General features: G+C 48.2%; 1 protein-coding gene across 1 annotated transcript; it reads left to right on the forward strand.

Moving 5' to 3' along the window:
• The first annotated feature begins 142 nt into the window (after window positions 1-142).
• Window positions 143-12,736, forward strand: LOC142047668 (CMRF35-like molecule 1). Its single transcript, XM_075071813.1, has 6 exons — window positions 143-327; window positions 1,255-1,587; window positions 3,811-3,871; window positions 6,269-6,390; window positions 8,180-8,232; window positions 11,126-12,736. Exons 1-6 carry the CDS (start codon window positions 288-290, stop codon window positions 11,273-11,275), a joined length of 759 nt encoding a protein of 252 aa, XP_074927914.1. The 5' UTR covers window positions 143-287; the 3' UTR covers window positions 11,276-12,736.
• Window positions 12,737-12,739: the final 3 nt, after the last annotated feature.

Raw genomic sequence — 12,739 nt, forward strand, 5'->3', positions numbered from 1 at the left:
GGTCCTGGTACAAGTAGCAACAAACAAATACAGAACGTCCCAACCCCAGTAATCAAACCACCATGCACTGAGTAAGACACTTCCCCCTTGGTGTTTCCGAGGGAAGTGAGGTAGGGCAGATAAGAGGAACCCCTGCAGTGAAAGAACTAGTTAGAGAGGCTGTTTCATTGCAAACGCCTACAGGAGAAACCTGGACCCAGTGCTTCCTAGTAACATAAAGGATAGATTTTCTTGGAGACTCTCCTGGAATCGATGTCCCACCAGGCAGTGGGGAGAGGCAGAGAGCAATGAGGATTTTCCCCATTCTGGGTTGGATGCTTTTCCCAGGTAAGACAGCAGTGAGCTGCATATGCACCAGCAGAAACAGCGTTGTTCCTCCTCGGGCCTATCACACACCCACGGGTGTGTTATGGGGAGCAGCTGCTGAGGAGGGATTCCAGGAACGGCCCCTGAGCCTGCAGGAGCCTCCGATCACACTCCCGGAGATTGGGATTTTGTGCCTTTGCGAAAGTACCTGCCTCTCAGTTGGGGCAGGTATCATTTGAATGGTTCCTCACGGTTCATGTAGCTGCTCATTCAATGGGAGCTTTTTTTGCAGCGATCCTGTTGGTAAAGCTACTGCAGGTTGGTGCTTTACATTTGTAAGTTACCAAAAACTTCCCAGCTCAGAAGGGGACAACAAGACTAGCCCGGAGTCTCTCTCTGAGGCCATGAAGGGTTTGTGTGAGGTTACATTTGCCCTCACATTGGCCCCGTGGTGCTCCATCAGGGGTTTACGGGGTGTCCAGACTTGCAGCAGCCCCTATGACCCTGCAAACACGTTTGCTGCTCTGGGTTATTCTGAGTGCCAGTGACCCGCTGCGCTTCCTGCAGAGCAGATACTTCTCCCTGCCCCGGCTCAGGAACTGAGGGAGGGGAAACTCCCCTGGGGTGTGTGTCTGCCCGGCAGTTCGTGATGACGGACCCAGACCGAAGGAAGGGGACCAGGGATCCCGCTGACCCAGTGTCACATCACGGACTCTGAGAGCAGGGAGGTGTTAGTGGAAACCTGTGGGGGACAGTGATTGTTTGGGGGTTATTGCCCGGCTGGCCATGAGGCGGGTCCCTCCATCTCCCAGCAGTGCCAGGCCCGTCCCCTCGGGTCACGTTTCAGGGGCTCAACTGGCGCCACCACATCCCCCGGGCCGTGGGGGCGTTTTGTGTTTGTTCAGAAGGAAGCGGCGCCCCGGGTCTCACTGTCTCTGTCCCTCGCAGGCTGCTGGGCGGTGACAGGCCCCGGGGCCGTGCGCGGCCCCGCAGGCGGGTCGGTGGCTGTGTGGTGCCGGTACCGGGCAGGCTATGAGGATTATCAGAAGTTCTGGTGCCGGGCAGGACGTTGGCACTGTTCCAACGGTCACATCGTCGAGATCGATGGGTCGGAGGCGGAGGCGACGCGGGGCAGAGTCTCCATCCGAGATGATCACACCCAGCACATGTTCACCGTGACCGTGGAGAACCTGACACTGGCAGACACCGGCACGTACCACTGCGGGGTAGGGAGAACTGGGCCTGATCTCAGAGCCACTGTGGAACTCACTGTCTCCCCAGGTAAATCCCGGCGCAGCTCTTAAAGGTACCGCGGGGGGTGGGGCCCGCAGCCAGGCAGGCCGGTGTCCAGCGCTCTGGACACACAAAGCCTCTGGGCTCCACGGGGCTGCAGCGCTGGGCACATGTGTGCGGGGAGGGGCACCGGGGTGTCAATCAAGGCGCTGCTCTGGAGAGTCCGGTTTAGATCCAGGCCAGTTTCCTAGCGCTCCGCCCCGCGCTCGCCCCAGGGAACACAGTGAGTGCCCCTTGCCCAGTCCGGCTGGTAACACCTGTGAATAACGCTGCAGGGCGGTTTCCTCGTGCACTGGGTCGTGTCCTGGATGTGGAGGGGGGTTGCAGCGGGAGAAGGGCTCTGCTTTCACCCTGGGCAGCTCTCATCATAGATTGTGTGTCCGGCCCTCGTCTGGAGCCTGCTGACTCGTGTTACTCACTGAGCTCCCAGTTACTCGCTCGGGTTTAAGAGGGAACCTTGATGGGTAACACGGCTTTGGTTCCCGAGGGCAGGGCTGTTAGTGCCCCGTGGGACTCCTCCTGAACCAGGAGAGGACAGGGGCTGACAGCAGTGGGGGCTGGGTATCCCTGTTGCTGACAGGATTGGGAAAGTTCCAAGTGAATAAAAGACTCGCAGTGAAGGTCAACACTGAAACAGGGTTAAAAAAAGAAGGGGACAAGTTCACGGAGGATAGGTCCATCAATGGCTTTTAGGCAGCATGGGCAGGGATGGAGTCCCTAGCCTCTGTTTGCCAGAAGCTGGAAATGGGCAACAGGGGATGGATCACTTGATGATTACCTGTTCTGCTCATTCCCTCTGAAGCACCTGGCATTGGCCACTGCCGGAAGACAGGATACTGGGCTAGATGGATCTTTGGTCTGACCTGTAGGGCCATTCTTATGTCCTTAGGGGAGGGCTGATGTTTTGTGGGGACCAGTCCCCTCCTCCCCTTTCCCCACTTTATGCCCTACCCCACTGGTTAAGGGGAAATATAAATATTGGCCCTGCCCTTTAGTCCGTCCCCACCATACCTAATACACAAATCTCTCATTCATAAAGAATTCCCATTAGTGGAGTCCAATTCCAGCCCTGAAATCTACATGGATTGACTTGTGATCCTTGATCCTGCCAGGCTGCACCCCCCAGTGCAGACAGTGCCCCAGGAAGGAGCGTAGCAAGGTGCACTGTTTACTTACGGTGGCAGGGAAATCAGTAACCAGTGTCTCTGCCAGGCAGGAGGGCTCTGCCCTGATTCAGCATCTGGACGCAGAGACTCCTCACTGCACTTAAACCAGATAAAGGGGCACGAGTGAAACGCAGAGACCGTTTACACATTTTCTAAAAAGCTATTGATTCTGGCAGCTTTTACCAGCTGATGCCCTGTTCCCTGGCTTCTTTCATCTTGCAGCTGCTGCTGTGGGTACCAGCCAGAGAGAAAGAGGCAAAGAGAACAGCAAGGGTGGATGTACTAACTCTGCGGCTGGAGTTAGTTCAGCAAAGCATGGGCTGGCCAGAGGTGAATAATAAATAATAATAATAATAATTGGAGATATACCTATCTCCTAGAGCTGGAAGGGACCTTGAAAGGTCATTGAGTCCAGCCCCCTGCCTTCACTAGCAGGACCAAGTACTGATTATTGCCCCAGTTCCCTAAGTGGCCCCCTCAAGGATTGAACTCACAACCCTGGGTTTAGTAGCCCAATGCTCAAACCACTGGCTAAAATTCTGGCAGTGCACCCCAGAGGGAGGGGGGCAAAGATGGCTTTACGTCACCCTGGCATCTTCCCAGGTCTGAGCTGTCACATGCACTAGGTAGAGGAGCGGCTGCTCTAATTTCCCACAACCTGCCCCCACGGGCTGCCCAGGTACCACTCTGCATCCCCCAGAAGCAGAGGGTTTCTATGGCCCTAAGTGACAGAGAGAGACATGCCCTCCCCCAGCCCGCCACACCCCATGCCAGTGTTCTCAGTGGTGGGAGGCAGCATAGGGCCCTTGTTGCAGCCTGATGCAGTTCTTACGCTGGGGCAATTCTGCCCTGGTGACTGCAGAGCTTTCAGGGCTCCTCTACCCCATGGGAGCAGCCTGCAGGGGCCTCGGCAGAGAGGAGAATCCCTCCCCTGTGTCTCTTGCTGCCTAAACTTTGTTTTTAGGAACAAGAATGTTTAGAGTCATTGAAAAAACAGCATTTCATCCTGGGGAATCTGATTGACTGAGTCTGTTTTTATCAACAGCTACTTCTTCCCCACCCCCAACAGAAAGGTCATCAGCTAATCAAGACATCACTTCCCCTGTGTGAGTATCATGCTCCAGCCAGAGTCGCTTATGGGGGTGTCTACACTGCAGCTGACTGTGAGTGTCCAGCCTGGGTACAGACTTGTGATGGTGGGGCTTGCGATAATGTGCTAAAAATAGCTGTGCAGACATTGGAGCCTAGGCTCTCTAGCTCACACCTGACGCCCAGGCATGATGACAGCCCAAACCACACAGTCTAAGCATGTGCATATGCCTGCTGAGAGGCCATGTGGTCACACTGCTGTAACCGTCCTCTTCCTCATATATTTCCCTCCTCACAGCTTGTTCCTCCCACTTCCTGCACCAGATCTGAGAGTCTGCCCCTGCCAGCAGGTAGGCACATGGGCCATTAGAGTCACATGACTAGTCCCAGGGACATTTACATCCTGGTCTATATGATCTATTCCTGACAAAGAGAGTCAGCAAAGGGTACAGTCGAATCAGCACTGCACAAGCTCCAACTAGACAAGCTGCAAGATCTAGAGCCAAAATATTTCAAACTAAGAATTTTAAAAATCAAATGATCTTTTCCCTGTATATTTTGTTCGCTTTTTGAGCTCTGTGCATCTTCCAGAAGGAAAACCGACTGGTCAGTTTCACTTTTGCTTCTAATTAATTCCACTCCAGCCCATGCACTGACTAGCATAATCCTGCCAGGTTTGGGTTCCCAGATGCCAGCGCTGCAAGGGGCATCCTTACTTATTTACACTGGAATTTAAAACAATGCATGGAAACATCTGTTGGTCTTAGGTTTTTGTAAACGTTTTTACAACATCTAAATCTGGGGCCAAGTTTGAGCTGATGCTGTCCCTTTAAACAAAGGGAGATTTCTATTGGCTAAAATTAAAAGTGGATTAAAACTCCAGAATCCCTGGTACCAGGAAAAAACCTAAAGGAAACCAAAATGTCTAAGGCCTTTATCCTGCAAACCCTTCCACATACTTGCTTAACTTTAAGCATGTTTATAACATTAAGTATTTGCTTAAAATGTTTGTAGAATTAGAGCAGAAAATACCAAAGAATTAACAAAAGTCACCAAAGGTTAGTTAAAGCACATATTTATCAGCTGTACCAGACAGGCTGAAGCTCATTTCAAAGACAAGATTAAAAAAAGAGACAGATGAAATTAGTTAAGTAGCTGCCTAAGCACATTCCCATGCAGTGTCCAGATACAATACTGTGCATGATAAATAAGCCAAGAGATGGGGGAAATCACCAGACCAATGCAGCTTTGGACATCCTTAGTGTCAGCTGGACAGGACGGGGTGGCTGGGTGTGACCAACCCATCCGAGGGGTCCAGACAAAGCTTCACCCTCAAAGTTTCTATGACCTGGGCAGACAACAAAGGGGTGGAGGGGATAATATTATCTATTGTGATGGGGCAAGGCCAGATGGCTACAGTAAAGTACTGAGAAACAGGTATGTTAGCCCCAGGCTAAACAAATCCCTAGTACCCTGGTAACCAAATGACAGTTGCTCAGGTTAATCAAGCACCTGGAGCCAATTAAGATCTTATTACGGAAGAAACGCGTAGAGATAGCTACTTTTATTAGACACTGCAGCAATCAAGGCAGGTTATCAGGGCACCTGGGTTTGAATAGAAGCGTCACTCCAGCAGGCAGAGGATGCCAGAGGGAAGGAGCATGTGTGAGAAGCTGGAGCAAGAAGGCAAGGAGCTAGGAGAGTGATAGAGAGTATATTGCTGGAAGACTTGGACGGACAAGGTCTATCAGACACCAGGGAAGGTCTGGGTAGATGATAAGAAGGTGTTTGAGGGGCCATGGGAAGGTAGCCAGGAGTTGTAGCTGTAATGCAAGCTGTTTACAGGGGCACTATAGACAGCTGTTGATCCACAGTGGCCCTGGCTGGAACCTGGAGTAGAGGGCGGGCCCGGGTTCCCCCCAAACCTCCCAACTCCTGATCAGACACAGGAGGAGCTGACCCAGACTGTGGGTTCCACAAGAAGGGAAGATCACTGAGGTGAACAAATCCGCCAATAAGTGCAGGACCCACCAAGGTAGAGGAGGAACTTTGTCACACTATGAATAAAGGTGCTGACACAGCTAGCCTAGGCTAAAAATAAACGTGACATTTATCTCCTCCAATGCACCAAGGCCTGGCCTGTGTCTTGCTTCCCCACATATACAGGGCACAGACCATGTCTACTGTATCAGACTCTTCCTACAGACTGCACGATCTTGCTGGCTATTCACATTTGTATGTATTTGGTACAGGTGCCAAACTCATTGGATAGGTGACCTGAGTTAGATTTAGCCCGGACTAGGATATTAATCTGCTGGACCCCGTGGGTCTGGTGCACAACACACAGTTGCTCCTGGCTGAATTAGCAGTTGAATGAGAAAGTGGGAAACAGACACTCGCTCTTTTTCCAACAGGGATCCGGACCCAGACTCAGACATCCTCCTCCACATCCTGCTACCATGTGTCCTGCTGCTTCTCATTTTGTTTCTGCTCTCTGCTATGATGTTGGTGAGAGTGTCCAAGAAGCGGAAAAAAGGTAAGTGAAATCCTGCATGTGTCCTCCAGTGAGTCATGTTTCTGATCCTTGCTGCTTCTCTCTCTCCCTCTCTCTTCCCCAAACGGGAAAGTCCAGAACTCCGATAAGCACGGGGGCTGGAAATAGGGGAGCTGCCGCATCCCCTGGCTTGAAGTGGTTTTCATCATATTCAGAGTTTACAGTTTGGTTCAATGGCTCTCAGCACCCCCATTATACACATTGTTCCACTAAGGGCTTGTCTACATTACTCACTGGATCAACGGGCAGCAATCGATCCAGCGGGGGTTGATTTTTCGCGTCTACTCTAGATGCGATAAATCGACTGCTGCACGTTCTCCCATCGACTCTGCCACTCCACCAGGGCGAGAGGTGCAGGCAGAGTCAACGGGAGACTGTCAGCCATCGACTTACCGCAGTGAAAACACCACGGTAAAAAGATCTAAGTACGTCAATTTCAGCTACGTTACAGTTCACGTAGCTGAAGTGGCATAACTTAGATGGATTCTTCCTCTCCCGCAGTATAGACTAGGCCTTAGTGACTTCTCTGCTTATTGCACCCTGCTGAGCTGGACAGAGCATGTCTGAAATGCATGAGAGACCCACGGGCAACATTGTCCAAAACTGCAAAGAATTCTGGTTATGGTGTTTGTTCTACATCTCGACTGGAGCTGGGCAAAGTTTTACCACCAAAACTATTTTTCAAAGAAAAAATGCAGACTCAGCAACACCAACACGTTTTGCCAAGTCATTTCAAATTGTTTCAGGGGGAGAAAAAACCAGCCCTACACATCCAAAAAAATTGATCTATTTCATTTTAAAAGGTCAAAACTAAACATTTGGGTTTTTCAATTTGAAACAAATTCTTGTTTCAAAAATTGTGTAAAAAAACAATCAAATGTTGAAAACGGTCAAAACTGAAGAGAAACATTTCAATTTTATCTAAACAAAACGTTTCATTTAACCTGAAAAGAAAATGGATTTCAATGTTTAAGTTGCCAGCTCCCCTCTATCCGTTAATTGCCCAGCTCTAAACTGCATATGCACATACCAGTAGCTGCTTACTCCATCACTGAAATCAGTGGGATTCCCTGTGGAGTAAAGGTGTTACCCTAAGTAAGAGTACCAAAGTCCAATCCTAGACACCCAGGTCTCCTTCCTTTTCACTTACTGTGTCACTACGTGGGAGCCTGGCTTGAGAGCTCAGGTGAGCTCTGATCAGTCCAGGATCTGGCAGTGTGTGGATAGCGATGGATCATTTCAGGGTCAGTCAGTTCCACAGGATCAGCTGTTGCTAAAAACATTACAGCCTCAGACAATGGAGCATAGCTGTTGTCAGCTGTGGTGTGTTGGACCATTCCTGTGGAAGACATCATTTTCATAGGGGAGCTTGTGCTAGCACCAAAGGATCTTTTCAAGTTTGGTTGTATTGACTGGATGGATTTATGCTGATATGCCCCTGTTTGGTTTGGTTCAGTAGCCTAGCTCCACACTGAGTCTAAAGAGAAGCTGGAGTTTGGTTCAGAGGCCTGTATTGTGCAGGTGATGGAAAGCGGTCACTGGCTGGTGCAGTCGCCCGGATCTCAGTTAGCACCTACAGAACAGACCCCTTTCCTTTTTGATCAGTGGCCGGGCAGCGCAGAGTTAACCTAGACTCAGTGTGTGTGTTGCCTGAAAAACAGTTACAGGTCAGCCCTGCAACTTAGAACTTCAAAGCTGTGAGAGCCGGAGTTACCCCCTTACCTGTTGCTATAACTTGGCTCTAATTTGATCTCTCTTCTGTCTCATCCAGAGCTTTCAGGAGCATCTGTGCAGAAGGACAAGAAAATCAACCTGTCTAATTTGGTAAGGCAAATTATAGTATGTCCTCGTAACATCACCTCTGAAATGCTGTCCTTGGGAGGTGTAATATCACAGGTGCAGGGGGAGGGGAGTGCAATGGGATGGGTCACAGAGACCCCCTTGGGACTGCCACCTGATGTGCTGAGACTACCTCTAAGCCCGTTTTTCCTGCCAGCTTGGGACTTCAGTACCATGTCTTGTTGAGCCAGACACACTAGCCTGCTGCAAACACAGACCCAGGTCTGAACCACGTCCCCCAAAAGCTGCAGGCTTAACTGAAAACAGCTTAAGAAGTGCTCCTGTCTCCAGCACCCAGACACTCTGTTCCCAATGGGGACCAAACCCCAAATAAATCCGTTTTACTCTGTATAAAGCTTATATAACACTTATAGGTATGCACAGCTGTTTGCTCCCCCAGGTATTAATTACTTGCTCTGGGTTAATTAAGAAGCAAAAAGTGATGTTATTAAATATAAAAAGTAGGATTTAAGTGGTTCCAAGTAGTAACAGACAGAACAAAGTAAATTACCAAGCAAAATAAAAAAAATAAACCAAAAACATGCAAGTCTAATACAGTAAGAAACTGATTACAGATGAAACCTCGCCCTCGATATGTTGCAATAAGCTTCTTTCACAGACTAGACTCCTTTCTAGTCTGGGCCCAATCCTTTCCCCTGGTACAGTCCGTGTTCCAGCTCGGGTGGTAACTAGGGGATTTCTCATGACTGCCGCCCCCTTTGTTCCATTCCACCTGCTTATATATCTTCTACAGAAGCTAGGAATCCTTTGTCCCTCTCTGGCTTCCCACCGGAGAGGGACAAAGCACAAGATAGAAAATAGAAAAGCACAAGGTTAAATAGAAAAGCACAAGGTTAAAGATGGATTCCAGTTCAGGTGACATGATCACATGTCACAGTAAGACTTCATTGCCCACTTGCCAGCACACACGTATACAGGAAGACTTACAAGTAAACAGAGCTATTGACAACCAATTGTCCTGCTTTATGGGAGCCATCAAGATTCCAGGGCACCATTAATGGCCCACACTTTGCATAATTACAATAGGACCTCAGAGTTATATTTTATATTCCTAACTTCAGATTCAAGAGTGATACATTTATACAAATTGCATGACCACACTCAGTAGATTATAAGATTTGTAATACCTTACAAGAGACTTTTTGCATGAAACATATTCCAGTTACATTATATTCCCACTTATTAGCATATTTTCATAAAATCACATAGTAGACAATGTCACAGGGAGAAATAAAGCAATTAATTGCCTGCAGATACTCAAACTTTTAAATTAATTTACTTCAACCCTATTTGTGTCCCTTTAACATCTGCTTTCTGCAGATACCCTAGGGATAAAGTTTTCTACCAGCAGGAACGTTTGCCTGAACAGTGAATTTTAAGCAAAGGTTGCAGAATATTCACAGAAAAGCACATTTTGAATTTGGAAGCATGAGTATTCACCAGGGGAATCAATGCCATGATCATGCTCACCAACTGAGGAGTAGAATTGTACCATGTGACCTATTTATCCAATCAAAACAGCTCAAACTTTTAAACTTGCAACAAATTGCTCATAAATAAATTACGGACCTGAAATTTTTCACAAAAGTTGTTCATTAAATAATTTCTAATAATGAACTTAAAAAAAAAACAAAAAAAACCACCACCCTGATCTCTTCATGGAAGGCAGGCCAAGCTAACAAAGTAAATGCCTCAGTAGAAACTTTTAACCAAGCCTCTCATGGTCCTTCAACACGCTAAAGCAGTGGTGGGCAACCTGCAGCCCGCGGGCCACATGCAGCACAACAGGGTAAGCTGATTGGGGCCATAAGATATCTTTGCAGCGTTGACCGGGGTCTGACGCTTCCTGCAACTTCCATTGGCCGGAACGGTGAACTGTGGCCACTGGGAGTTGCGGGGGGCTGTGCCTTTGAACGGTTAATGTCCTCAAAATGTCTCACGGACCACAATCAGCTTACCCTGATGGGCCGCATGTGGCCCCCAGGTTGAGCACCACTGCCTAAAGGGTAGAGATTGGAAAAGATTCTGCTCAATTCAGAGGCAGAAATTTTTCAGATCCACTTCATTGAGGGCAGTGAGCAGATCCAGACTGGAAAATATAAAGTTTGTCATGCAGCTACCAGGACATGGGACTGTGTTTCTCCTTGCCAGAACAGAACCTAGTCACCATACCATTGTGATGTCTAAGTCAGTTCTCGGGTAGCTAAGAAGCACATGTACGTGGGGTTCTGAACACATCAGCCCACAGGTCTATTCTCAATAGACTGACTCAGACTTCAATGAATTGCATCACAGTGACCTATGGTCTCATTTCCAAAAAAGAGAAACTGCAGAAATGGGGAATCTCTGAATTCACACAGGAAACTAACTTGGTTATTCAGATCTATTGGCAACAGGAAAACTAAAACAGAACAGTGTTCCAGGAGGAAGTTGGTCTTTTTCCTAGACACCAGCTCAGGAGAAGAACCACATAGCTCAGTTCACAAGGCCTTTACCTCAGAGCCCTGACTGAGAACAAAGCATGTAGGGCCCAGCTCAGACTAGCGAGCTAGGGCCTGGGATAGCCAACAGGCACTTGGGTTTCACTTCCCTGTTCTCCTCCTTGCTTCCTTTTCCTGTTTATATAGCTCAGCCGCAGGGCAGGGCTTCCTGATTGCACCCAGACTGCTCTGGCTGAAAGGGATAATACACCCGTCCACAGATACTTTAGGGATCTTAGAGACAAGTCCTCAATACGCAGCCCAGACAAGTCACTTGGTTAAAGGGACCCGCTGAAGTTCATGAAGCCAGAATCTGCTCAGATGCAGATACTCCTATTCTAGCTTCTTCCCTCTGATCAACGAGATTTTTATTTCAGGGGTCAGAAGAGACAGAAGAGGTTTCTTATGTCACTGTAACGATTTCCACCCCCAACCAGCAGCCCATCTATGCCAACATGGAGCAGCGTCCCAAGACAACACGCCCAGCCAAGCCCCCTGAGGAAACCCTGTACAGCGCTGTGAAGTAGCCACCCAAACACTAACTCTGGATATGAGGCAGAGTGGGGATGGGGGCTGCATAGTCCTTACCCAAGCTGCTTGATCCCTACCTGGCAAAATTTGAAGCAACAGGGTTTAGAACCAAATCTGACCTGTTCAAACTCCGGCAGCTGTTGTAGGCAGAGGATTTACGGACACACTCAGCTGGAACTGGAGTCTGTGGTTTGTTCGATGGACAGGTGGCCTGATGGAATTAATCAGTTGCTGTTCTCTTGTGAGGAGTGAGTTCAAAGAGCCAATGGCTGGGCTTACAGACAATGAAACTCCCCAGGATCTGGTCAGCAGGACAGGAGAGAAACCTTGTGTCTGTGTTTGAATTTCATGCACCTGGTGCAAAAAGGGAGCTTAGCAGGACCATGAAGCAAACTTGCCTGCAGGAGGAGTTTCCTCCAGATCAGGAGAGAGGCTGGTTCCCCTTGTCACCACCTCCAACAGCAAGTTCACCTGGAAACAGACCCGGGCATCCGAGAGATGGATGGAAAGAAAAGTTATATGCTCACAGGTGTCCTTGTGATTAAATCTATCGGGATCTGGAACCAAATCAGATCAGGCACCTACATCCCAGCCTGATTTCATACAGGAACTTAAAATGCACAGAACTGAATTTTGAACTGGTTGGACACAGGGCCATCACCATCTACAGAGAGGCGAAGTGCATGTGGAGGAACATGGGCCTCGGAGCTGTATCTATGTGTTATTGGGGGTATGGTATTATTAAGGTTGCCTCCCAACACTTCCTATTATAAAACCCTGTTTTAGTTGTTTAGAACTTTGCCAAACTTGAATTTTAAATTTTCCATGGCAGGTGCCTACCTCAGGATGGTTTTTGTTCTGTTTGTTTTTTTTAAGTTTCTGAGAACAAGGCCAGGGATAAATATGCTATGTTGCAATGTTAACAAAACTTCTCTCCACCTTTTCCTTGAGAAGATCTAGTGCCTCCACACTTTGGAGCCGGGATGAAATCTGGCAGTCGATGGTCCATGTGTCAGAGACGTGCCTTTTGCTGAAAATCCAGCCAAATTTGGCCAATTTATAAGCCTTTGAAAAATCTGTATTTGTACATGCTCAGTAAAAACTTCATCCAATAGCACAGACCACCTTAATTCCGACATCTCCGATCTTTTCATTGCTTGATTTTGCAACCTTAATATTCTTTTAATGTAGTTTTTTGCATGTAACATGTTAGAAAAGGAGCGCCTTCTAACCACCATCTTTCCCTCACCCTGCAGTATGGTTTGATGGCATGGAAATTTTATTCATTTTTCTTGCAGATTTAAACCTCTTTCTTCTTGAAAAGGGAATTTGTGACCATCCAGAAACAATGGATTATTATAAATTCTGTTTCAGTGGCAACAGTCATTTATACTCCATGACTAGTGTTAATCAGGCTCCCTACAGAGAGCCCAATTAGGGTGAGAGGGTCGAAAAGCAAC

The sequence above is a fragment of the Chelonoidis abingdonii genome, chromosome 13 (genome assembly GCF_003597395.2).
Source record: "Chelonoidis abingdonii isolate Lonesome George chromosome 13, CheloAbing_2.0, whole genome shotgun sequence".
Lineage (NCBI taxonomy): Eukaryota > Metazoa > Chordata > Testudines > Testudinidae > Chelonoidis > Chelonoidis abingdonii.